Below are 26,521 nucleotides of genomic sequence, written 5' to 3'. Positions count from 1 at the left end.
GGATTTTTTTTTTTTTTTAACGTTTATTTTTGAGACAGAAAGAGACAGAGCATGAACGGGGGAGGGTCGGAGAGAGAGGGAGACACAGAATCCGAAACAGGCTCCAGGCTCCGAGCTGTCAGCACAGAGCCCGACGCGGGGCTCTAACTCACCGAATGTGAGATATGACCTGAGCCAAAGTCGGACACTTAACTGAGTCACCCAGGTGCCCCTCCCTCCCCCAGAGATTTGATTTTCAAGTTGCTCCTTGCTTTTTTTTTTTACTGATCCTGACTTACAACGCCCCTCATCAAGTCCTCTCAATGCCCCCAGCTCTGCCTCAAACTGCACCCTGCGGAGCCCCCTGCATCCTGGACCCCTGGGGGGGAGGGGAGCAGACCCCTGGCAGGGGACAAGGGACGCCCCGCTTTGCCTGTACTCTGCTCGCTGTCGGGCATAAAACTCAGGACACATGTCCCACGACAGGGGCCTCTCCTTCTTCATTTCAACCAACAGTTTCTCTGCAACATTTCTAGGGTGGCACTGTCCCACGCAGCAGTCGTGGGAGTCACATGTGGCTGTTTAGGATTCAATTAATGAAAGTTAAATAAAATTAAGCATTCGGCGGGCGGGGGATGGGCTAGATGGGTGACGGGTCCTAAGGAGGGCACTTGTTGTGATGAGTACTGGATGTTGTCAGTGAAGAATCACTGAGTTCTCCTCCTGAAATCAATATTGCACTGGGTGTTAACTCACTAGAATTTAAATGAAAAGGAACAAAAAATTACAAGAATTCCATGTCTCACCTGCTACAACAGAAATGAGCCTTGAAGACAGTGCTAAGTGAAATAAGCCAATCGCCAAAGGGCAAAATACTGTATGATTCCATCTATAGAAGCTACCTAGAGTAGTGAACTTCATAGAGACAGAAACTAGATTGGTGGGTACCAGGGACTTGGAGGGATGGGGGAAACAGGGAGTTGGTGTTTAGTGAGCACAGAGTTTCAGTTTGGGATGCTGAAGAAAATTCTGGACATGCACCGTGGTGACAGGTGCACGACAATGTAAATGTACATAAAGCCACCGAACTGCATACTTAGAAAGGTAAATTCTGTGATGTGCGTATTTCCCACTACATATACATATATAAAATTTTATATATATATATATACACATATATATACATATACATATATATATGTATACATATACGTATACATATATACGTATATATACGTATATATATATACATATATATATATACGTGTATATATATATATATTTAATTCAGTGTTTCAGTTGCCCTAGCCGAGTATCTCCAATGCTTAGTAGCCACAAGTGGCTGGTTGGCTACATCTTGAAATGCACAGATAGAGAACGTTTTTATCCTTGGGGAGGGTTCTATTGGATAGTGCTGACTGACGTCTGTTGACTGCTCTCCCACAGACAATAAGGTACAATTGTATAGGTTTGTCCTGCACCAGGACGTCCTGCTGAGAAAATGAATCGATACCTAATTCCAGCCCACAATCCACCGGCCAAGCTGTGTGCCCGGGCAGAGATCTGCACCCACCCAGAGGGGGAGCTTTTTTCTAACAGGTCGCTACCATATTGCAGTGGCATGCTGGACGGAGCTGGGTCCAATTTCAGGAATTTTGAAGCCAGTTGTTAAACATGGCCATCGTTAAAAATTAAATGATACAAACTTACGATCAAATAAATTATATGAAAAACGAAGGCAATACATTCTTGTGACTTATCACATCCTGATCATTCTACTACATTCCACGTCGAGATGATCTGTTGTATCCGTGTGACAGAAATGCCATCTGGCAGTGTCCCCCTGCACATCTCTTACCAACTCCACATTCAGTGACATCTTCTGGTGGCCTGAAATTAGTCACGGTGAGAGTATTCATACTACGGAAATGGGCAGATGTTCCAAATCAGGGCTTTTTCTTCCCCCCAGAGTGCTGGCTGTTACACGTTTACGAGCTCACCGCACGTACGGGCTGGTGTGGAGGGCAGGGTCCCGCTGCCCACACTGTCCCATTCCCGTCATCATGTCCCAGACTCCTGCCCATGATCCGAGTCCCGTCAGCGCCCCGGGCCAGTGGCTGCGAGACATGTGCAATTCAGAGACAAGGCAGCCTAGACAGATGGGAGGCACAGGCTCTGAGACCTACACCCAAATCCCTGGAATTTTTATTTCATGGCTGTGGGACCCTGGGCAGTTAACTTAACCTCTGTTGTCTGTACAATAGGGACGATTATACCTCCCTGATAAAGCTGTGATTATTAACTGCCTGCAGTAAGCATTTAATAAACGGTAGTCTTTTTACTGATAATTCCGAACAACACATGATGCATGGTGTCCAGGGATATACCTCCTTCCCTGCACCCTGATGCCGTGCTGGAATTCAGAAAGTTAGCATCTGGAGGAAACGTAACCACACAAAACTGGCTCCCTGGGGGTGCCTATCCCCCAAGCCACCCCTTCCACAGGCTCTGTGCTGCATAAAAAATAAAAAGTGGAGAAGGTCAGTTGCTTTCCAGTAAAGAAATAGGTTGATTATAAAACAGTATGATTCCATTTTTGTTTAAAAATATGTGTGTGTGTGTGTGTGTGTGTGTGTGTGTGTGTGTGTCTATGCCTCAGCACAGAATGAGGCTAGAAAAACTTGCTCAAATCTACCGAAAGGGGTTATGTCTGGGAGGTGGCATTTAGGGTGATTTTTCTGTTCCCTATCTGTTGGTCTCTGTTTTCAGAGATTTCTGAAGGGAACACATATTATTTGTGTGGCAGAATGAGTGGAGTGGTGAGCAGAGAAGAAAAAAAAGAAAAAAAAAAGGAAGATGCCAAGCAGGACATTCCAGGAGAGAGAGGACAGGGCACGGCGTGGAGATGTGCTAAAGATTAAAACTCAGGACAGCCAGGGGCGCCTGGGTGGCTCAGTCGGTTGACTGTCCAGCTCGAGTTCGGTTCAGGTCGTGATCTCAAGGTTGTGGGACTGAGCCCCACGTGGGGCTTTGTGCTGACCTTGGAGCCTCTCTCTGTCTCTGTCTCTCTCTCTCTCTCTGCCCCTCCCCTGCCCACACTCACTCTCTCTCAAAATAAATACATAAATAAACTTAAAAACAAAAAACAAAAAACCCAGGACAGCCGAATCCGGAGAAAACCATCTGATCTGAAATAGAAAGTGGCAGGTGAGGGGCCCCCACGTCCCGTGAAAGGTGCCCAGTGGGCGCCCGGCCGGAGGGCCAGAAGGAGCAGGCACCTGCCTGGTTGGTTTCCAGCCTCGGACAAGAGGTCTCCCTTGGCTTGGACTTGCTCCCACACTTCTCCGCCTTTCTCTGACCTTCAGCGTCACAGACAGCATTCTCACACCCACACTTGAACCCAGTTCCCTACTTCAGAAGAGCACAGGGGCTTGATTTTAAACAGCAAGCAAAGCTCTTTACTGGCAAAAAAGAAGAGAGCAGATGTCACGGGCTCCTGGGTCACGGAGTTGCCTGTCCCCTGCGCCTCCCGGGCTCTGGGACTCGACGCGGAATCTCAATAGGGAATACAGACTCCGTCCCAACCTGGGTCCCTTCCAGCCTTCCCCTCCTTCCTGCTCCGAGACTCTTTCTCTATATGCCAGCTTCTCGCACACTTCACCTTCTGCCCTTCCGTGCCTTGGTCATGCTATTCCTCCCCTGGCAGTAACCTCCCTGGTGTTTTGCCTAAAAACACTTAGTCAATTCTTAAGATCCAGCTCAAATGCCACCAACACACCTCCTCTGCTCCCAGGTCCTGGATGGCTTCCTGCTCCCGGCCCCTCTCTTCCCGCCTCCTTCACCATACTCATCAGCACTGATGGCCCAACCTGTGTTAAAGCCAGCTTTCCACAATTCTGTCTCCCCACTAGCCTGGGAGCTACTCAAAAGCAAGGACAGATCTAATTCCTGTTTGTATCCCTAGCACAACACCGGGCACATCTTTAGGGGCAAGATAAAGTCCCTCACTCATTATTCACTCATTCGATGAATATTTATGAAGCTCCAACTAGACGCCAGGCACTGAGATAGAGCAAGGAACTTGATAGATATGATTTCCACCTCCTTGGAGCTTAACATCTGATTGGAAACGGGAGAGGAAAATGCAACTGAAAAATTAATCAGGTAATTATTTACAGATTAGCAGGAGCGACGGAGGAGGACTATACGCAGGGCGCTGTAGGACGGTGTAACTGGGGGGACCAAGCCGCCTTTGGGGTGAGGCAAGAGATCCCCGGGATGGTGACGCCTGAAGGACGGGATCTACAGGCGGGCGGTGCAGGTGGCCACTGGAGGCAGGCGGAACGGCACTGGGGAGACCCTGCAGGAGAGGAAGACACCAGGCCCCACTGCCCGGCTATCTGCTAGCTCATCTTGTCCTCGCTCTGTATTCATAGGAGCATTCGCACACGAGAGAGGGGCTAGAAGGGGCGGGGGGGCAGGCACGAGCTTGGAGCCCTGAGGCCGGTGACAGGTTGGTGTAGGTGGGTGCTGGGTGAGGGGCAGGTGAGGGGCAGACCGGCAGGGGGAGAGCGGTGTGGGGTGGGCTCGAGACAAGTACAGAAGGGGACCGAGACCTTGACAGGGGTCCTGGGCTCCAGTCCAGGCAGGCGGGGTTGGGGTGGGGGAGGTGCTTATTTGTCACCTGTGTATCTCTGGGACTAGTTCTGAGTGATGAAGGCCCCGCCACGTTGGCCACGTGCCCTGATTTCAAATATCCTAAGCTTTGGTTCACACCGAGGCCCAGTACCGCCCCCCTTGCTGGGCCCTGTATTCTCAGTCCCAGAGGCTGGGAGGTGTGGGAGACTGGCAACTCTGTGACCCAGGAGCCCATGACATCTGCTCTCTCTTTTTTTTGGCTAATGAGGAGCTTTGCTTGCTCTCTAAAGCATCTAAATCAAGGGTTAGCTTTGGGCATGCTGCCAGGTCAAGGGAATACATTCAACTAAAGATCTGGGAAGCCGGTTAAGCGTCTGCCTCTTGATTTCGGCTCAGGGCGTGATCTCGTGGTTCAGTAGTTTGAGCCCCACGTCGCGCTCTCTGCTGACAGTGTGGAGCCTGCTTGGGACCCCCTCTCTCCCTCTCTCTCTCTCTCTCTCTGCCCCTCCCCTGCTCTTGCTCACTCTCTCTCTCAAAATAAATAAATAAACAAATTTAAATTCAACTAAAGATCTAAGTAAAAACTTTCAAAGAAGTCTAGGTGGGCTTCCTGCCGAGAAGAAGCGGGAAATCCCACCCTAGGGACTCCTGGTGGTTTTGACAAACAGGTCCGGGTGGGGAGAGTGGGGCCCAGGCCCTGGGGGCAGGGGTCACACGGGAGGAGTACAGATCTAGGGACCTTTCTTGCTGATGCTCCAAAAGTCATGGATGAATTGGCAAGTCAGATCCTAAAGAAATCAGCACACCTCAGGATTGTTTCCCGTAAAGTTAAAAGACAACGGGGTTCATGTGACTTTTCACTTAATAACTGATTAATAAATCAGCAAAACTCTTCACCTCCTTCGTACAATAAGGAGATTGTGGAATTTTCTGTTCTGGAGCTGATTGGTGGAGGAACAGCCCGTGCCCCCTGGAGAGCATTCAGCAGTCCCCAGCCGGCCGCTACCCCTCCTCGGACACCTGTGCTGTCCAAAGCGCAGCAAAAGCAGGACTGAACTGTCCCCCCTAGCCATGAAGCATCCACCTGTCACAGGGCACGGGGAGCTGAACCATCTCGCAGCCCCAGGGAGCACAGACGTGTTCAACCCTCCAGATGGGCGAAGGAGCTTTGCCCGTTTACGTGAGCCATCTGAAAAAAAGCCAGTGTTTCTCAGGGAGGCCCGAAAAACTTATAAGATGCGATCCCTGAAGCCCCAATAGGCTGCCCTCCAGATTTAGGCCGTAAGTAGGTTTTATTATCAAGAAAAAATTGCTGCCTCTGCTCCGCCTGTAGCCCTGCTCTCCAGAAAAATCTGTGGTTGAGCAAGGGCTTGGGGGCATCCTTGCATGTTCAAGGACTGATGTGATCTGTTTTCCACAGGTGGAGTCTGTTTTTTATTCTGCACAGGCAAACAGGCACCCGGCATGTTATTTCTTGCCCTCTGAGGTTAAGGCTGTGGGGCATACGAGAGAAACTGCTGGAAGCTGTTCCACTGCCCTGGAGGAGTCTGCAGTCTTGGGAGAAAGTTGAGCCGCGCACACAGGGGCTCATGAGAGGCCAGAGAAAAGGCAGCTGTGAAGCGTCAGGGCAGGGCTGAAGTGATGGGGTGGGGGCGACCGTGTGGGCACGTGCCTGCCCCCCACCGTCTGTGTATCTGCACCGGGCCGGGGCGCACGCCGTGGCACGGTTTCTGCTCTTTGTTATTTTTAACGAGTCATTTCTAACACTGAAGGATCAGGGGATTTCACGCAAGGGCCAGGTGTCTTGTGTGTCGCCTGTGCTTTCAAGGGCTCACCGCTCCCTGAAGCCTTACACTCAGTCTGCTTCCCTCTGTCCGGTTAGCGAGCAGGGCCCCCTAGATGCTGGAATTTGCAACCCGTGGGCATTATATTGAATAACGGCCCCCAAACGTATCTAGGGTCTCATCGCTAGAAACTGTGAGTGGCGATGCCACTGAATTAAGGATCTTGAGATAGGGAGATTCTTATATATAATCACAATAATTATGGAAGACCTTAAATATAATCACAAGTGTCCTTAAAAGAGGGAGACAGAGGGAGATTTGACTACAGAAGACAAGAAGGCAAAGGGACAATAGAAGTGGAGAGTAGATCATGTGGCCGGAAGCCAAGGGATGCCAGCAGCCACCAGAAGACAGAAGAGGCGGGGTGCCTGGGTGGCTCGGTGGGTTAAGCCTCCGACTCTTGATTTCGGCTTGGGTCACAGTCTCACGGTTTGTGAGATCAAGCCCCGCACTGGGCTCTGCGCTGTAAGCGCTTGGGATTCTCTCTTTCCCGCTCCCTCTGCCCCTCCCCCATGTGCGCATGCTCTTTTTCTCTCTCTCAAAATAAATAAGTAAACTTAAAAAAAAAAAAAAAAGGGAAGACAGAAAAGACAAGAAACATTTCTCCCCTGGAATCTCCAGAAGGAAACAGCCGTGTTGATACCTTTGATTTTAGCCCCATGAGACTCATTTTGGGTGTCCAGCCTCCAGGTCTACAGGAGAATAAACTGCTGTTGTTTTAGCCAATAAGGTGGTGGAACGTTTGTTACAGCAGCAACAAGAAGCTAATACACCCTGTCAATTAATGAATCAACAAATGCCTTGAGCGCCCAGAATACAGAGGCAGACCCTCCCGTCCAGAGCTTTATAGGAGAGGACAGCAGAGCGTGATCTGAGCAGGGAGATGGGAGGGTTCCTAGGAACTCTGGGAACACCCCTGCAGAATTTCTACCCCAGGCCTGGAGACTCCAGGGGAGACTCTTCTCCAGCTTCATTTCCAGGGGACACGCATGTATCCATCTTTGTGGGACAGGGGAACGCCACCACGGCTGGGGGGAATGCTGAGGCCAGGGGACAGCACGTGGGGACCAGGGGACTCCTTACCTCGCGTGTTGGATGAACTGGGTAGCTTTCTCCGCATATTTCTGCGCGAGACCGCTCAGGTTCACCGGCTGCTCCACGATGTTGAGGTTTTCGTACAGAGGAAGGGCCACGTCCGTGTAACAGTCCCTCTCGTGGGTCCTGTGCAGGAACCACAGACAGCATTCATTTCCGCGACTGAAACAGCCGTGGTGTAGAACAAAATGCTTTTATGCGGCAACACATGTAAAGACAAAACACTTAATAACCTGGCCCCAGATGATTTGTCCAGTCTGCCATTTCCTCCAAGGGTAAAGTCAATAAAACACCTTCTCTTCTCTGCCAACAACGTTTATGCTCCTCAGACAGGCCTGGCCACTCCGCAAAGCTCACAAAGGCTTCCGTGAGCTACAGAAATCGTTCCTCCCATTTTGTCGGGAGAGAAACCGAGGTCCAAACAAACTAAATTACTCAAGCAGAGTCCCATAGCCAATGAATAGCCCCCATCCCTGGCTTTCTCCACTGACCTCCCTAAATGATGCCTTCCATCTATGGGGTGCTAATGCTTGGTGCTTTCCTAGGTCGGCCATCGGGACTCTGTGTGACATGACATCTAACAAAAACACAGATGGCCAGGGACAACTTAAAAGTTTCAAACCATGTTAGGAGAATTGGAAGAAGCTTTAGCCATTGGAAAAAGTGGGGGTCAAACCAGTTTTATCTCCTGAAAAAAAAAAAAAACAAAAAAACCCTCAGCCCTTGGTCTTATAGATGGAGATGAACCTCGCATGCGAATGTCCCAACACATGTGGCTGAATTAGGACCCTGGCCGTGACCGTGGCAAATCACCTAAGCTTTTTTTATTTTTAAAGCAAGATTCTTTTTTTTTTTTTTTTAATGTTTATTTATTTATGAGAGAGATAGAGAGACACAGGTGCAAGCAGGGGAGGGGCAGAGAGAGAGGGAGACGCAGAATCCGACGCAGGCTCCAGGCTCTGAGCCATCAGCACGGAGCCCGACGTGGGGCTCCAACTCACGAACCAGGAGATCACGACCTGAGCCGAAGTCAGATGCTGAACTAACTGAGCCACCCAGGCGCCTGTCGATTCTTTTTTATTTTTTTTAAGTTGATTTATTTATTTATTTATTTTGAGAAAGAGACAGAGAGGGAGCAGGGGAGGGGCAGAGAGAGAGGGAGAGACAGAAAATCCCAAGCAGGCTCCGCCCTGTCAGTGCAGAGCCAGACGAGGGGCTCAAACTCATGAACTGGGAGATCATGACCTGAGCCGAAATCAACAGTCGGGAGCTTAGTTGACTAAGCCCCAGGCGCCCCCACCTAAGCTCTCAGAGCCCGACTCCTCACCTGCAGCGCGCCCCTACCCTCTGAAAGGGCCAAACAAGACAACAAATGGTTAGCACTTTGCACGTTGTGCGGCATACTAGCAACTCCATAAACACCGAGGCCCTCTACCCTGGCCGCCACGGGACCAGGAGAGAAGCCGAGAAACGTGGAGAGAGAAAGGGTACTGAGAGCCATCTCCGGGAGGAACTCTGTCCCCGTGGTGCAGATAAGCATCGGAAAGAGACGAAAGTCCCTCATCACACTTTGATGCAAACCCCGCCCCCCCTTACAAAAGCTTGGGGGACAAGGTGAGACTGGGGTCAATAATCGTCAAGGGCCACAGTCTATGAAAAAGAGGAAAAGGTTATGACTCTACTGGGCATCCTCATGCTAACCCCATCGTTGGTGTCACGTGTTTTAGGTTTTTATGACCTTGTGGCAACTCCACCATCAGCTAAAATATCTCCCTTCCCCCCCCCCCCCCGTCTCCCACTAAGCCACCCCCCTTTTCTTTTCTATTTGATTTAACATGGATTTAAAGGGGCCTGGCTGACATGTCATACCAAGTGTGACCACAGATGTGCCCCCCAAGCCGCAGCTGGTAAGGAGGGCAGCGACGAGACGTATCACACTTCACTTCTCCCCCTGCGACGTGCACACGAAGCCACCTGGCGTCTTGTGAAAAGGGAGGCCTGGGATGGAGGGGTGGGCGTCTGAAATTCTGCTTTTCTAACAGGCACCCGGATGACAGGCACGCTGCTGGGCCAGCGACCACCCTTCGTGCAGCAAGTAGGCTCTAGACTCAGAGGGACCCAGACGGGGAACCCCGTGTCTCTACCTCTTACAGCTCCAGGGTGGCCTGGGCAAGCGGGCCCTTCCCTGTGCCTTCACGGGTTTCCTTACTTGCAAGGTCAGGATAAATACCCACCGCGCGCGCGCAGTGGTCCCACGGCTTCCAGAGCCCGTGACACTTTCTCAATAAACGGCCATTATTATGTTAACTACTGTGTTATTCATGAGCCAGCTAAGGCTTCCCTTCCCCGCCCCCTCCTGGGGGACTACACCCTTAGGACTTCACCTTGCTCTGGAGCCCACTCTCTGTTCCTTGGATCGGATTACCTTGACGGTCCGTCCCTGTCCCCCCGTGGACACGCTGGACAAGGAGGGTGGTTGTAGCCCGGGGTATCGGTGCAGCCCATGTCGTGGCTGTATGGGATTCCAAAGTAGGAATCAAAACCTGGAAGGGAAGCAGTCGGTGAGCACCCCCACTTGGCTTCTGTGCTGTGAGCCTGCATTCTTACACCCAGGACAAAAATTTAATTTTCCATGATTTAATACTGCAGTGCTGCGGAGTATATAATTAAAAGAGGATTTGATTAATATCCCTTTGTAGTATGCAAAGAAAACTCTTTGCTGGGTTCTGGCTGTGAGACTAGATTTGCAAAACATCTTGGGATTCGAGTTAACCCAGAGTGGGAGGAAGTGGAGAGAATTATTGAACGCCTACCATCCCGGTGCAGTTATGAACACACTCAGTAAGCATTTGATGAAAATCAAGAACATGCATGGTACTTCAAGGAAGAAAAGAGACTGCCCTCAAGAGACTGGAGGGGAAGCAAGATATATAGATGAAACTGTAAGAGGCTGGGATGCGGGGAATGGGGAACAAGGACAGGGCACCAGGGAAGAGATACAAGAAGCAGGAGGCGATATGAGTAAACCTGGAGATGGGAAACAAGGCACCTCAGAATGCCCAAGTCGGCAGGCCTTTCCAAACTATCTGGTCCAGGGGCACAAGTATATGGCAGGTGCTCTCGCTTCTCAGTCCCAATGGCAGACGCCACACATCCAAGATGGCACCACTTCCTGCTGAGCAAGATCCACTCTCAGTATCCCTCATCACAGGAACCCCAGAAATACGCACTCAAGGGGTCGACACCCTGATCTGGGTCAACCTCCTCACTCATCAAGGCGGAAGAAAGACCAAGTGGGAAAAGTAAGTTCTGCACTAATTTTTAGTCAGTGGAAGAGCCAGGTCCACACTTCCTTCACCTGCCGTTTTTTTTTTTTTTTTTTTTTTTTTTTTTTTAATGTTTATTTATTTTGGGGACAGAGAGAGACAGAGCATGAATGGGGGAGGGGCAGAGAGAGAGGGAGACACAGAATCGGAAGCAGGCTCCAGGCTCCGAGCCATCAGCCCAGAGCCCGACGCGGGGCTCGAACTCACGCACCGCGAGATCGTGACCTGAGCTGAAGTCGGACGCTCAACCGACTGAGCCACCCAGGCGCCCCACCTGCCGTTCTTAACAAGCACATGTAGAAGATGCAACGGCAGCCCAACTGGAAAATGGGGCACAAGGGAAGAGGGGGGGAGGAAGGAGTACCGGAGAGGCGGAGGGAGTTGGAGAGGGTGCTCTCCCAGCGGGAGCCCGAGGCTGAAGGCTGGTTGCAGGCTGGTTCTCTGAAAGCCATTCTCCAAACGCAAAGATCTTCAGACACACATGCTCCCCCATGTCTAGGAGAGAACATTGCATGGAAATAGAGGGAGACATTGGGACGGAGGAGGGGAGAAGTCTACAAAATAGAGAACCGTGTTCAAGGAGAAAGCCATCCATTTGTTTCTCCAATAGCAGGGTAGCAGAGAAGCGCATGCCAAGTAGCCACAGGGGAGAAGCCATGGAAGTTGACGTAATGATCAACCGCCTTGAAGAGAAAGTCCGAGGAGGACTCCCATATGAAATGGAAGAGGCAAGTCAGGGGGAGAACAGAGGCAAAAACCACAACTTTGGAAAGCCATCGAAAATTCGGTGAATTGGACATTCAGAGAGCTTATCCGTCAGCGCATTGACTTTCAGATCGTTGGCTCGGGCAGGCAGCTCGATCTTGGCCTATTCTCCAAGGCCCCGAGCGTCGGAAATCTGAGGCGGTGAACGGCTGCAGGAAGAAGGCAAGAGAGAGCATCTCCCGTTTGGGTGGATGATCTGCTTCTGTGAACCCTCGGGACAATTTGTACTTGCTATGACACTGGACATGTCTGGACCTCACGGGGCCAAATGTTCCCTGAGACGTGGCCACGGATGGGCTCACGATGGGAAGACCAGAAAGGGCAAACAGACACCAAAGAGGGGGGTGTCCAGGAAAGATGCCACGCGAGAAGGGCATGACACCAAGGGGAGCCCTGGGTCCCCCAAATGCACCTAAGTGACCCTGTGAATAAAGATGTCCTAACTCGGGAGAGGTGTACCCCAGGTGCAGGATGGCTTAAATGTTAATGGAACCCTTTTACACCAAGATCTTTACTTCCTGTTTCCCAGGTAACAAATTCCCCAAAGAATTCTTACCGCGGAAGTTGGGGTGGTAAGATCCATGGTGCCCGAGATGCCATTTGCCTGTAGGAAAGCAAGAGAGAGACTTTCAGACGAATCCCCATGGGGGCTCCCAGCGCCTCTGGGGAGCTGATCACATACTCAGTTCCCCATCAGTGCTGTCCTTTCCTGAGGACGAGCAAAGAGAGGCTGTAAATGCTGTGTGAAAGCCAAGCCTCGCTCTCTGGGACTGAGAGGGAGCCAGGATGAGTCAGGTTCTACCCAGGAAAGCACAGAGTGAAAAGGAAGACAAGCCTTTCCCAAGGGCCCAGAGAAGCCAGCAGGCTGAGCTCCTGCGCCTCTAAGAGCATTCAGTGCCCACAGCGACCCCACTGCACCTGCTCTACCCTCCTGCGCTGGGGCCCCTACCGAAGCTCGGAGGACAGGTGCGCGCTCCGGATAGACTTGGAGATGCCTGGTTCCCTCCTGGTTTCATCATGCTCTCTGACCAACATCAGCAGCCCGCAGAGCCTGCACAGGGACCACCTCCCCACCCCCCACCCTGGCCTGCTGCTGCCCCAGTGAAGAGACCCTCACCTGGACAGCAAAGGAGGAAGTTAAAATACACGGCTGCGCCTCGCTCTGTAAATGCGTTTCTCTGCGGAGAATGACTGGGTGATGTGTGGCAAAAACTCTGACCACGTTTGAGCTTTCTGACCTGCTAATTCCGCTTTGAGAAGCAGGGATCCCAGGGAAACCAGCCACGAGGCAAGGGGCAGAGAACGCGGTACACAGATCTTAACAGCGGCAGCACTGAATGATGCCCAAGGGAAAGAAAAAAACAGGCAACCGCAGTACTGTGGCTGAAGCAAGTTACATTGCAAGGCCTCGATGAAATACTACCAAACTCTCTTTCAGAGACAAATGCATGTAGCAAAAGGTAATAACCAGGGAATCTAGGTAAAGGGTACAGGGGTGTCTATTATTCCCTTTTTGCAACTGCTCTGTGGGTTTGAAAAAAAAAATGTAACATAGAGGGGAAATGGGTTAAGCACTCATGTGGAAGGCTTGGATTAAGCATCACGTGGAAATCCAAAATTATATTAAAATGTTTAAGGGGCGCCTGGGTGGCGCAGTCGGTTAAGCGTCCGACTTCAGCTCAGGTCACGATCTCGCGATCCGTGAGTTCGAGCCCCGCGTCGGGCTCTGGGCTGATGGCTCAGAGCCTGGAGCCTGCTTCCGATTCTGTGTCTCCCTCTCTCTCTGCCCCTCCCCCGTTCATGCTCTGTCTCTCTCTGTCTCAAAAATAAATAAACGTTAAAAAAAAAAATTAAAATGTTTAAGCTGTTTCTAAGATTATTAAAATTCTAATAAATAGGTAAAATTGTATTACACAGAGATATAAAACAAGGGGCCCCTGGGTAGCCCCTTGTTAAGAGTCCGACTTCAGTTCAGTCGGTTAAGAGTCGGTTAAGAGTCCGACTTCAGTTCAGGTCATGATGTTGTAGTTCGTGGGTTCAAGCCCCGCATTGGGCTCACAATGAGGAGCCTGCTTGGTACTCTCTCTCTCTCTCCCTCTCTCTCTCAAAATAAATAAATACAACTTTAAAAAATGTCAAAAGAAGAAATATAAGATATGAGGAAGGGGTTAAAAGGAGGACCTAGTGGTATGTATACAAGACCCTAAACCAAGGTTAGAAGCAAAGTGTGGGTGGTGCCCGCGGTCTTGAGATCGCTTCGGTGGGTGTTTTGTTTTTCCCACAAGCATGCTTACAGGGAACTCATAATCACAACACAACGTGGCCGAATATCCAGTCTCTAAGATGCAAAAGGTAGACCGGATGGGGAAGGGAGAGTTAATGTGCAATCAGTGGCTCACTGGGAGTTCAAGGGCATGAAGAGGGAAGGGCAAGCCACAGCAAACCCAGCTCAGGTAGAGCCCAGCCGAGTCCCAGGGGCCAAACCCTTCCAGGCTGTGACCACGACAGGGATGCGTGTGATGGGGCCAATAAGGATACTCAGCCCCTCGTGGGAGCTTCAGGGTAATTATACCTCCCGGGTACGGGCAGGAAGGGATGGAAAAGGAGAGATCTTAGTTTGTAGCTCCTCCCCCTGGGGCTCGCCTGCCTGGGCCAATGAATGCCAGGCTCCAGTCTGACCTTCTGTAAAAGTATGTGGGGCTCCTCGATCCAGAGGAGAAGGTGGGGCCGACACCAGAAACCGGAGCCTCCTACAGGTTAACACGGGCGCTCCAGGCACCAAGAACACCCCCACAGGGACCCTCGCCGCCATCCTGTTTGTTGGAAACCCTCCCTTGCCACGTCGTGTAAGAAGGGAGGCAGGAATCCCAGTGGACCCAGCTCTTGGAAAGTCAGAACAACAAGCACAGGCAGCCTAAGGGTGCTGTTGGGACTGCTGCGTTGCCTTGGCCTCTGGAGGGAAGGCCAGCGGTGGAGCAAAGCATCGGAGCGAGGCTGGGCAGAGACACCTGTCTAGATCCTCCCGCCACAGGGTGGGCGACACTGAACAGGTCTCTCCACCCGTCTGAAAGTCAACCTTCTAACATACATCCTGGGGGAAATTATCATCTCACAAGGGATCTCCCTACCCTGATGCAAAGAAAAACTTAGCTCACTACCTGGCGTGTAGCACATGTTGAGTAAGAGGTGCCTCCAGAAATTTAAGAAGAAAGGAAGCCACTGGACGGCGTGGCAGATGCCGCTGTTTGCCTACCTTACACCCATGCCCCCACTTGTCCTGCTAACAGAACTTCGGTTTTGTTCAGGGGATCGGAGACCCGTGCCCAAATCCAAGTCGATCATTGTAATCCTAACCCCAGTTTTCCCAGCCTTCCCTGCGGCAAGGTGTGGCCATAGAAATCCACCGAGAAGATTTAAGTGCCTTTCTGCCCGGAGGGAGGGGGGAGTGTCTGAGAACAGATTTGCTCTCTCAGGAGAAGTGAATACCGGAGGCCACGGGAGGCTGGCACCTCCTCCCGTCTGTTTCTCCTTCCTTGAGGCCAAATTATGGTGAATGGTACTGAGCAGCTCTGTTGCAACCAAGAGGCAACAAGCGGCAGGACAAAAAGAGCAGAAAAAACAGAAATGGTTTCCTTGAGCCGCCCAGCCAATGAAAGCAATCACTCACCTCTAAGCTTGTTACAATGGGAGGAAAACCACTCCATTGATGGTTTTAGTTCCCTGTTAGGTCTCTTCAGTTACTTACAGCTGAGAGCCTTCCTAACATTGACAGCAGGAAATCAACAAAAAGCAGACAGGAACAGAAGAGGGTGGTGGCACGTTGGGGCTACCCGAACACAAAGCGGGCACCCCGTAAGTGCTATGGGAGGTGGGGGTCCCGGCTGCGGAGCTCCAGGGTTACCTATCATCCCAGTGACATAGCCAGCTTGCCGCAGCACCTCAGCCAAGGTGGTCTCATTGAGCGGAAGACCCCCCACGGAAGTGACCGCAAAGTTGTGCGTGACTCCATTGCGAAGGCCGAGCCGTCCGGTGAGCAGGGAGGCCCTGGAGGGGGAGCAGGTGGAGGCAGCTGCATGGAAATCCACAAACCTGCACAGAAAGAAAGGTGATGGGGTCCCTCTATCCCCAGAAAGCCAAACCGAGAGAAACTCGATTCCCACCCAGTCCCCAGGATCCCAGGGCTGGGAAAAGCTCCAAGACCAGCTGAGGAAAATGAAGCTCAGAAGGGTCGTGCAACTAATTCAAGGTCACACAGCTAATTCCAATCGTCTTCATCCAGAATATTTAGTGGATCCTGTTGATTCTGTTTATCCCACACTTTGCATTCATCCAGTCACTAAAATTTGTATCTCTAAAATCAATACCCGTGGACATTCCAAGGTGCTCCAAAACTTTGTGTTTTGCAACACGCACATCCCTAGCTGAGGTTGAAGAAGGCGGCCTCCTTGGTTTGGCTCTCGTACTGCAAGCGAGTGCCTTCCTTTCCACCGTCCATTGAGTGCTACAGTTTTGGCATTTCTGTGCTTTCTGTTGGTGATTTTGCTGTGTCGAATGGTCCCCAAGAGTAAGACTGAAGGGCTGCCTACCGCTCCCAAGTGCAAAAAGGCTGTGATGTGCCCCATGGAGCAAATACAAGTGTTAGAACAAGCTTCATTCAGGAACGAGTTACGGTGCGGTCTGCCATGAGTTCCGTGTTAACGAAAAATCACAGTACACAAGACGTCTTTAAACAGAAACACACAAGGACAAAACAAGGTTCTGTAGTGATCTGTTGGCAAAAATGTAACCAGAGGCTCACAGGAGTCTAACTCTGCAGATCCCCTAGAAGCAATGGTTCGGTATTCCGCGATCCAGCGTTCACGGTGACTTTATAGAGTATTGCCAATGACAAGAATCGGCTGTATCTACTACACATTACTGGATGCCCAGCCTTTTTTTTTAGACACTGTGGAGAAATATAAAAGAAGTCTAGCCATTTTCTTGCCCTCAAGGAACGTGATTACACTTAATGTCGCAACTGGCCACGAGGGTCTCCCGATGGGATTATGTGAAGTTGATATCATCAAGGATTCTTATCAAGAGCATTGAACCTGAATCTCATCATGCCTCTGGACCTAATTTCCAGGTTACGGGAAATACAGCTGACAGAACAGATTAACTGACACCACAAGGAAATAATCTTAACAAACCATCTGACAACATTCTACGACATTCCACCACAACCGGTGTAGTTCTTCAAAAAGTCAACAGCCGAGCAAAGAGTGGCAGAGTGGGGGATATTCTACACTAAAGGACACTAAAGAGACAACCCAAATGTAATACGTGACCCTTGGCTGGATTCCAGTTCAAACGTGCCAAGAGCACATTTGGGGGCTAATTAGAGAAACTTGATAGGAGCTGCCTGTAAGATGCCATGGGGGGGGGGGTGGGGCTGGATTACAGCCACGTAGAGGAATGTTTTTGTTCTGTTCTTTTTTTTCTTCCGGTTGTATTGGCATATAACATTGTATTCACTGAAGGCGTACGACAGAACGATTTGACGCATGTATTTACTGGGAAACGATACCCACAATAAGTTTGGTGAACAGACCTCACTTCACACATAGCCACCCTTTGTGTGTGTGTGTGTGATGAGAATTTTTAAGATCTGCTCTCTTATCAACTTTCAAACGCACAAGACGGTGTTGTTAATTATAGTCACCATGCTGTGAGTTCTGTGCCTTAGAGCTTACTTATCTCATGACTGGAAGTTTGCACCTTTGGACCCCTTCACCCATTTCCCCCACCCCTACCCCTGGCAACCACCACTCTGTTCTCTGCATCTAGAACTTTTTTTTTTTTTTTTTAGATTCCACATATAAGTGAGATCATATAATATTTGTATGATATCTACATGGCATGATGTCTACAAGGTCAACCCACGTTGTCAAAATGGCAGATTTCCTTCTTTCACACCTAAATAATCTTCCATTGTCTATTACATAATAAAAAAAATAGACATTTTTGTTACGTTTAGAATATATTTTTACTACGTTCAGAAAGATTTTAGGGGCCCACTTGGTTAAGCTCAGTTGGTTAAGGATCAGACTCTTGATTTTGGCTCCCGTCATAATCTCACAGTTCATGAGATCAAACCCCACGTCGGGGCTCTGTGCTGACAGTGAGGGGCCTGCTTGGTATTCTTTCTCTCTCCCTATGTCTCTGCCCCTCCCTGACTCACATAAGCACGCATGCACGCGTGCATATTCTCTCTCAAAATAAATAAACTTAAAAAAAAAAAAAGAAAGTTTTTGTTACATTAAGAATGCTGGTAAAAAAAAAAAATTAAAAAAAAAAAAAAGAAAAGAAAAGAAAAAAGGGGCGCCTGGGTGGCGCAGTCGGTTAAGCGTCCAACTTCAACCAGGTCACGATCTCGCGGTCTGTGAGTTCGAGCCCCGCGTCGGGCTCTGGGCTGATGGCTCAGAGCCTGGAGCCTGTTTCTGATTCTGTGTCTCCCTCTCTCTCTGCCCCTCCCCCATTCATGCTCTGTCTCTCTCTGTCCCAAAAATACATAAACGTTGAAAAAAAAAAAATTAAAAAAAAAAAAAGAATGCTGGTATTCTTTTTTTTGAGAGAGAGAGAGAGAGAGATAGAGCGTGAGTGGGGGAGGGGCAGAGAGAGAGGCAGACACAGAATCCGAAGCAGGCTCCAAGCTCTGAGCCATCAGCACAGAGCCCCACGTGGGGCTCGAACTCATGGACCATGAGATCCTGACCTGGACCAAAGTCAGACACTTAACCGACTGAGCCACCCAGGCGCCCCAAGAATGTTTTTATTCTGAGAGATGTAAGCTATAGTGTTTATAATAAAAGAACATAATATCTACACCCTTAGAATGACTCAAAAAAAAAAAAACCCACCTTCTTTATAGACAGAGCGAGTACAAATAAAAATGGCAAAATGCTAATAACAATTGAGTATACCGTCCTTTTCATTTTCCTTTATATTGGAGATTTTTAATATTAAGACTTAATATTTAATATTAAAAGTTTCAAAAGGATGACAATCTGGAGTCTAGAATGAGCAGAGCTGTGACAGGATGGGTGGCCAGGCTGGCCGGGAGGGCAGGGAGGACAGGTGGCTTAAAGGTCAGGTAAGCACCTCAGAACCATGTGCATCCAGGCTGCTGGGAGCCCGGCGGGCGAGCTCAGCCATGCCGGGCAGAGCGAAGCCCAAGGTCCTGGGGTGGATAAGGGACTGGCCCACAGGCGCCAGGTCAGCAGAGCAAAGCCAAGCTCAGCGCCTCTCTCCTCCTCTCCACATATGACCCATCCTCACCTAGGGGCCGGTGGGAGGGGGGTGGGGGGCCTTTAAAAGTGCTCCTCTGACCACTGCTTAATACTCTAAAACGATTGCCTGGTGCGCCCTGAAAGCCCACTCCCTCGCAGTCCGCCTTTCAGGCCTCTCCTTCCCTGCCTCCCTCAGGCGCCAGCACAGGGGGCTTCTGGGTCTTTTTTAGGATCTGCAGATTGCCAGCTCCTTCCCAAGGTCGGCCTGCACCTGGCACGCTCACCCAGACCTTTGCATGGCCCATCCTCCCCGTTCAGTTTTCCCGCAAGGGGGCCTCCGCTGCCCTCTCATCAGGCACCCTGAGTGCATAGTTGGTAACACTGATCCCAACCCGAATTACCTGGTTTATTTTTATGTCCTTTCTTTCTGGGCCAACTTCCCTCCATGCAAGCTCCCTGGGAGGAAGGCTTTGCCTGTCGCTCACCGCTTATCTCGGGCTCCTAAAACTGGGCTCTACAAATACAGGGTGGAGGGCCTTTTGGGATGAGCACTGGGTGTTGTATGGAAACCAATTTGACAATAAATTTCATATATTGAAAAACAAACAAACAAATACAGGGTGGAGGGGAGGAGGGAAGACGGGGAGGGGGGAGGAGAGGGAAAGAGAAGAGTCTTTCCTTCCCAACAACTTCATTGAAAATGTAACCCAACCTCGGGGCCCCTGGGTGGCTCGGTCGGTTGAGCACCGACTTCGGCTCAGGTCATGATCTCACAGCCCGTGAGTTCGAGCCCCGCGTTGGGCTCTGGGCTACAGCTCAGAGCCTGGAGCCCGCTCCCGATTCTGTGTCTCCTTCTCTCTCTGCTCCTCTCCCACTCAGGCTCTGTTTCTCTCTCAAAAATGAATATATGTTAAAAAAAATTTTTTTTTAATAGAAAATGTAACCAAACCTCAAAATAACCATTACTGGGAAGTGGGCGGTGGGGTGGGATGTCACCAAAAGTGGCACCTTCCCAACAGTTTTAAAGATAACATGCTGACGTGGAGTTTGGTCATCGCAGTGTCACGAAGAGATGTGACATCGGGGACCCACGTGAAAGCAGGGGATGAGGTCACAGAGAGCAGTCACGTTTAAACACTCCTCCCCCACACTCCAGAGTCTGGGTCACCACCTGCCACCTGCACTATAGCCTCAGGTCTCCGCCATAACCCCAGACCTGGACGGCGGTGGTCCCAAACCCAGTGACAGCCACTCTAGACCAGGACCGGCCATTTGCCCAGGCAGTCCTCCTGCCCGGGGCAGTACTTGCTCAGGGGCTTAGACCAGCCTGGAGACAGTTCCTTGTTTTCTGTGCCCCCGCAGAGGCCAGCTTGGGGCAAGAAAATGGGGAAATGCGTACAAATCCCTGCCTCTCACTCAGATCCAGCAATTCGGTCAGAAGACTTGGGACAGAGAGGCTTAAAACAGTGTTTAAAAGGGACTCCACCTGGGGCTCCTGGGTGGCTCAGTCGGTTTAGCGGCTAAGACCCATGACTTCAGGTCATGATCTCAAGGTTTGTGCGTTTGAGCCCCGCATCAGGCTCTCTGCTGTCGACGCGGAGCCTGCTTGGATCCTCTGTCCCCCTCTCTCTCTGCCCCTTCCTGCTTGCGTGCCCTGTCTCTTAAAAATAAATAAAACATTTAAAAATAAATAAATAAATAAAGGGACTCCACCTGCAGCCTCTCTCCCCCCTACAAGGACCAACTGTACTAAAGAGAAAGCCCTTACAAGTCTATAATGTTTTCACGTCCCTCGTCCCTCAGAGACGCCCTCCGGAGCGACCCCCCAGCCTGGGTACAGCCAGCAGGGCCCTGAACACCCTGCCCTTCGCCATGACCTTGGCAGTTGCAGAGGTGCTGGCACTAAAGAGCAGTGAGGTCTGCAACCCCCCCAGCAACACGGTGGTTTCCTCTTTTCTTGTTTCTTTCCTTTTTTCTCCGTCTTTTAAAAAAATGTTACACTCAAGCCTAGGGGCGTCTGGTGGTTCCCTAGGTTAAGTGTCTGACTCTTAGTTTGGGCTCAGGTCGGGATCTCACAGTTCATGGGATCGAGCCCTGAGTCAGCCTCTCTGCTGTCAGCGTGGAGTCGGCTTTGGATCCTCTAGTCTCCCTCCTCTGCCCCTCCTCTGCTTGTTCTCTCTCTCTTTCTCAAAAATAAATAAACATCGGGGTGCCTGGCTGGCTCGGTGGGTTAAGCGTCCAACTTCAGCTCAGGTCATGATCTCTTGGTTTGTGAGTTTGAGCGCCGCATCGGGCTCTGTGCTGACAGCTCGGAGCCTGGAGCCCGCTTCGGATTCTGTGTCTCCCTCTCTCTCTGCCCCTCCCCTGCTCATGCTCTGTCTCTCTCTGTCTCAAAAATAAATAAAACATTAAAAAAAATTTTTTTTTAAGGTACTAATTGTCACTGAATTGTTCGCTTTAAAATGGTTCATTTTAGGTCATGTGAATTTCACTTCAATAAAAACAAAACAAAACAAAACAAAACCCAAATCTTACAGACTAGGAGGAAAACGCCTGAAGAGAATGTCTCAGGTAGGAGAAAAGGCCCGTTAAGCTGGGTGTTAGATCTGTAGTTCTTCGGATGAGAAAATACTCATTTTACGTTTTATTTATTTTTGAGAGAGAGAAAAAGAGAGAGAGAGAGAAAGTGGGGGAGGGGCACAGAGAGAGGCAGACACAGAATCCGAAGCAGGCTCTAGGCTCCGAGCCGTCAGCACAGAGCCCGATGGGGGCTCGAACCCACGAACCGCGAGATCATGACCTGAGCCGAAGTTGGATGCTTAACCGACTGGGCCACCCAGGCTCCCGGAGAAAATACTCATTCAAAACCAAGGTGGTGATCTATCATTTCTTTCCTTTTATTCCCAAGATACCGGCAAGCAGCAAGCCGGGGCAGCTCTGATAGGTGTGAAGGAAGCAAAGGTACAGTCTCTGTCCTCGATGACCTTACACTTTACTTTCTGAACAAAAGCCTTACGAGGTCATTTCTACTTCACTAGGGATGGTCATAAGCACGTACTTAGCGCTAACTGTGGACATGGCCCTTTACGTGTGTTAACTTGTCTAACACAGCAGCCTGTAGGATGTGTATTGTAAGGACTCCCGTTACAGATGGGGAAACTGAGGCAGTGGGACACGGGAGAGACACAGCGTGTCCCCAGGCACTCTGCTCCACCCCTGCCCTCAGCCTTAGACCACGAAGCCAGGTATCCAAGGGCGGTCTTCCAACTCACGCCCGTCCAACTCCAAATCCCATGCGTGTGCCATTTAACCAGCACTGTCCCCGCTAGGAACTCCAGAGCTTGCCCGCAAAGCCAAAGGGAAGGGGCCGGGAGACACCCACTCCACAGTGGGCGGAGGAGACGGAGTGAGCTTTTTACGCAGAAAGGAAACGTGCCCGGTCCCCCCAGGCCCAGGGTGAGGGAGGCGGCACGGGGTGTTGGCACAAGAAGAGGCTTTGAGGCTTCATCATCCGAAGACTGGCATGGCTCACGGAGGCATGTGCACACAGGCATACCCGTGTCGAAACGCAGCTGAGAGAATTGCTAACGGGGCCTCAGAGGAGCTTCTGGAGAAAAGATGACAAAACCCTGATGTGATCGATCGATTCGGGTTTGGCCCGGGAGTTTCCAGTCCTGATAACCTTCCAGAGAAACACCAGGCACCTGAACGTCTGGTCTCACCAGAGTCCTGCCTGGAAACGGGAGGCCGCGTGCGACAGCCATGGTTCCAGGAACTGGTGCTTCTGGAAAGAACAGTTCTCCACTGGGTTTCCCCCGCTCCAGACACCCTTGGCCCACACCAGCTGGTTCCCACAGCCTCCGCCCCACGGAGTTCACCCAGGAGATGGGGTAATTCCCTAACGCCGTGTTTCAAGGCAACAAGTGGCACAGAAGGGACATCACGAGGGAGCCGTGAGAGCCCGAAGAGGTGCAGGCCCAGCCCTGCAGCTGCTCTGGGGAGCAGGTTGCGGGCTGCCTTCATCCGACAGAACGAGGGCACGGAAGGTCTGTGCCCCAACATGCACGGCCAGCTCCACGGCGAGGCGGCTGTCTGTCTCGGGGAGCCCAGGAGGAAGCATGTGGAACGCCCCTGTGTGCGCATCTCTGGGACTCCTCCGAAGCATCCCCACCTGCCAGACGTCCTGGGGCCACAAAGGTCCTGGGTGTTGGGGGGGCAGCCGGTAACCGCCACTCTTAGAATCCCAAACCAGGTTGCACCTCGCAAATCACGCTTTTGCTCCCAAGACAAACGATCATCTCTACCCAGCCTATCCTGCCCTCCTCCCCGAGATGGAAGGTGCAGGACGCTCCCCGCTCACCGTCCTCACCGCCCCTTGTGATAATCCGTACCCCTCGAGGCACACGCTTCCAAAGCACTCACTACACTCCAGGCACTCGATGCACTTTGGGTCCAGAGCGTCTGCTGCCCCGGGACTCATTCTGGGTTGAATGCGCACATTCCGGAAGCTCTGTACGGGCTGGCCCACGCCTGTGGGTGTCGGCTCTTTCCCACAACAGAACCAGCTGCACAGTTTGCAGGGCCCTGTGCAAAAGAAGACGAGGGAGCCCTTGTTGGAAATGGACTAAGCATTTCAAGACGGCAACGAGACAGCTTTAAACCAAGCGAGGGGCCCTCCGAAAGCACGGAGCCCGGTGTGGCTGCACGGGTCACCCACCCACATGGCTGGCCCCGCCCAGCAGCGTCGGTTCCGTCTCGAACCCCAGTCCCCTCTCGGGCCACTGGGCTTCCCAGAGCAAGAAGAGAAAGGCCCACTGGCCTCGGGCCCCAGACGTCGCTCCCATGTACCTCGAGGTGGTTTCTCTGCCAGTCTCTGCAGATTTATCCGGTTCTGATCCAGATTCATCCCTGCACACCCGCTCTCGCCTTCCAGTGTCCCCTATCTCAGTGAACAGCACCACCTCCCACTCACTCACTTGGTCCAAACGCCTCACCCTGATTCCTCTCTTCCCCTCCCCCTCTACAGCCAAAGTACTAGCACATTCTTGAAAAGACCCTTCTTCCAACCATACCCAGAATCTACCCATTTCTCTCCAACTACCAGCTAACATCCGAGTCCAAGCTAGTATCATGCTGCCCAGACCACTACATGGTCTGTATTGTCTTCCCCAGGGCCACCATGTTGTATAACCCCAGAGGGTGCCATTCACACTGCTGTCCGGAGTTGAGCAGTGCACAATCTGTCCAGCTGTATGTGGGAACCCTGTTCCCTGCTTCCCTTCCTGCCCTCAATTCTCCCTCCCCGCCCCTTTCCCAAGGGGCAGCTGAAGTAATCTCAAAACCTGTTTATCGACTAACATTAATTCCTGGCTGGAAACCCTCTCGCGGGCTCTCAGCGCAGTCTAAGTAGATCCAAAGTCATTTTCGTGGTCTGCAGGCCCTCCGTCAGAGCTGCCCAGCCTGGAGCTGGAGCACACAGAAAGGGCCAAACGGGCCCCAGTTTTCCAAGATCGGGTTCCTCTCGGCCCCAGGGGCAGCCCAGTGGGGCCCGGGGGCAACTGGAGGCCCCGGGGCAGTCTTACCCCAGCTGTGTGCGCCATTCCAGGGAAAGCACTCCCCTGAGAGCACATGGAGACAGTCCTTGGGCAAGGGTGCCAGGATTGTCACCTCTAACTGCCCAGGGGCCTCGCTGGAGTTCCACTAACCACAGCAGAGCTTGCTGGGGGAGCTCAGGGAGGAACCCATAGTCCTTTCCAGCAAGTAGCTCACACTTCAGAGTGTCGAGACATGTGGGTAAGAAGACAAAATAAGACGGGCCCCATCTGAGAACAAAGAAAAGTGCTGTGGGAGGCAGAGGGAGAGTGATAGGAAGGGTTTGTTTGGACAAACGAAGCTGGGCTCAATCCCAGCCTCCCCCCCACCGCTCTGGTGTGAGACTAGACAGGTAACGGCATCTAGGCCTCAGTATCTTCCTCTGCAAAACGGGCCTAACACACCTACTTCCCCAGCTCATTTGAGGGATTCGGTGGGACGATGTGCACAACGCCCCTAGCAGAGCTCCAGGTGGAGAGTAGGTTTCTACAAACGTGTGGTAGTCAAGGTAATTCGTGTCCTCGGTCGCTAAATGGGGAGGCAGAGGGCGCCCCAGGCAGGGAGGATAGCACGGAAGCTGGGAACCAACGGGCGGGATTCCAGGCCGCTTGGCTGCTGTTGCCACCACGCAGGCATCAGGTTCACTGCCACAGGTTATGGCACACGTCACCTCGGCCTCAATGGGCACAGAACCAAGCTCAGAGTCCTTTCTCCGAGACCTCACGTCTGCCTCCCTCCCAGTAAACCCGGCTGGAAACTGAGGCATCGCCTTCCAGTCTGTCTCCCCCCTCCCCCTCTTTCAGCAGCTCCCATTCCAAACGATGCCACCCAAGATCAATATGGCTATCGTCCCTCGTCCGAACCACTTCGGTGACCTTCCAAGATGCCAGGCTCGCTCTCTCCAGCCCATGCTAACATGTCAGTGGGTCATGCCGTCCCCGGACCCCAAGTCTTCAGTGACTTCCTTCTGTGTGGCCACCATAACCCCCCACGCTCTGGCTCAACCCACTTCTTCAGGCTTCTGACTCGTCGTTGCCCGATGTGGGTTGAATCGTGTCCCCCAAAAAGGCACGTTGAAGTTCTAACCCCCGAGCCCCAGAACGTGACCTCATTGGATGGTTACACTGAGGATGTAGTCAGTTAAGGTGAGATCGTGCTGGATTAGGGTGAATCCTTAACCTCACGTAACTGGTATCCTTATAAGAGGGGGAGAGAGGGGCGCCTGGGTGGCTCAGTCGGTGGAGCGTCTGACTTTGGCTCAGGTCGTGATCTCACGGTCGGTGAGTTCGAGCCCTGCTTAGGGCTCTGTGCTGACGGCTCAGAGCCTGGAACCTGCTTCGGATTCTGTGTCTCCCTCTCTCTCTCTCTCTCTCTGCTCCTTCCCTGCTCACACTCTGTCTCTCTCTCAAAAATAAAGATTTAAAAAAAAAATTAAAAAGAAGGGGAGAGAGACCAAGAGGAAAACACCACGTGAAGACACAGCCACACAGAGGGAAAGTGGTCACGTGATGACAAAGGCAAGGGTTGGAGTTCTTGTCACAAGCTGAGGAAAGCCTGGGGCTCCCAGAAGCTGGAAGAGGCGAGGAAGGAAATCATCCTAGAACCTGAGGGGGGGGGGGGGGGGCGCCTGGCTCTGTCGGCACCTTCATGCTTCCCTCCCGGCCTCCGGAACTGTGAGAGAATACATTCCTGTTGTTTTATTTTTTAATTTAATTTTCTTTAAAAAAAATTTTTTTTTAACGTTTATTTATTTTTGAGACAGAGAGAGACAGAGCATGAACAGGGGAGGGGCAGAGAGAGAGAGGGAGACACAGAATCCCAAACAGGCTCCAGGATCTGAGCCGTCAACACAGAGCCCGACGCGGGGCTCGAACTCACGGACCGCGAGATCATGACCTGAGCCGGAGTCGGACGCTCAACCGACTGAGCCACCCAGGCGCCCCTTTAATTTAATTTTCTAAATGTCTATTCGTTTTTTGAGAGAGGGAGGGAGGGCGTGGTTGGGGGAGGGGCA

At 51.5% G+C, this 26,521-nt stretch overlaps 1 protein-coding gene across 11 annotated transcripts in view; it reads right to left on the bottom strand.

Moving 5' to 3' along the window:
* The window catches only part of ARSG (arylsulfatase G), a 110,656-nt gene that overhangs the window by 30,398 nt on the left and 53,737 nt on the right, over window positions 1–26,521 (bottom strand). For all 11 annotated transcript variants that reach the window (XM_047832110.1, XM_047832120.1, XM_047832119.1 and 8 more), the window contains 4 exons: window positions 15,549–15,736; window positions 12,204–12,251; window positions 9,982–10,099; window positions 7,545–7,682 (listed from right to left, as the gene is read on the bottom strand). In XM_047832110.1, the coding sequence (XP_047688066.1) occupies window positions 7,545–7,682; window positions 9,982–10,099; window positions 12,204–12,251; window positions 15,549–15,736 (492 nt within the window). The remainder of the gene's footprint in view (window positions 1–7,544; window positions 7,683–9,981; window positions 10,100–12,203; window positions 12,252–15,548; window positions 15,737–26,521) is intronic.

The sequence above is a fragment of the Prionailurus viverrinus genome, chromosome E1 (assembly GCF_022837055.1).
Source record: "Prionailurus viverrinus isolate Anna chromosome E1, UM_Priviv_1.0, whole genome shotgun sequence".
Classification (NCBI taxonomy): Eukaryota; Metazoa; Chordata; class Mammalia; order Carnivora; family Felidae; genus Prionailurus; species Prionailurus viverrinus.
This window is presented reverse-complemented; position numbering and strand designations above follow the sequence as displayed.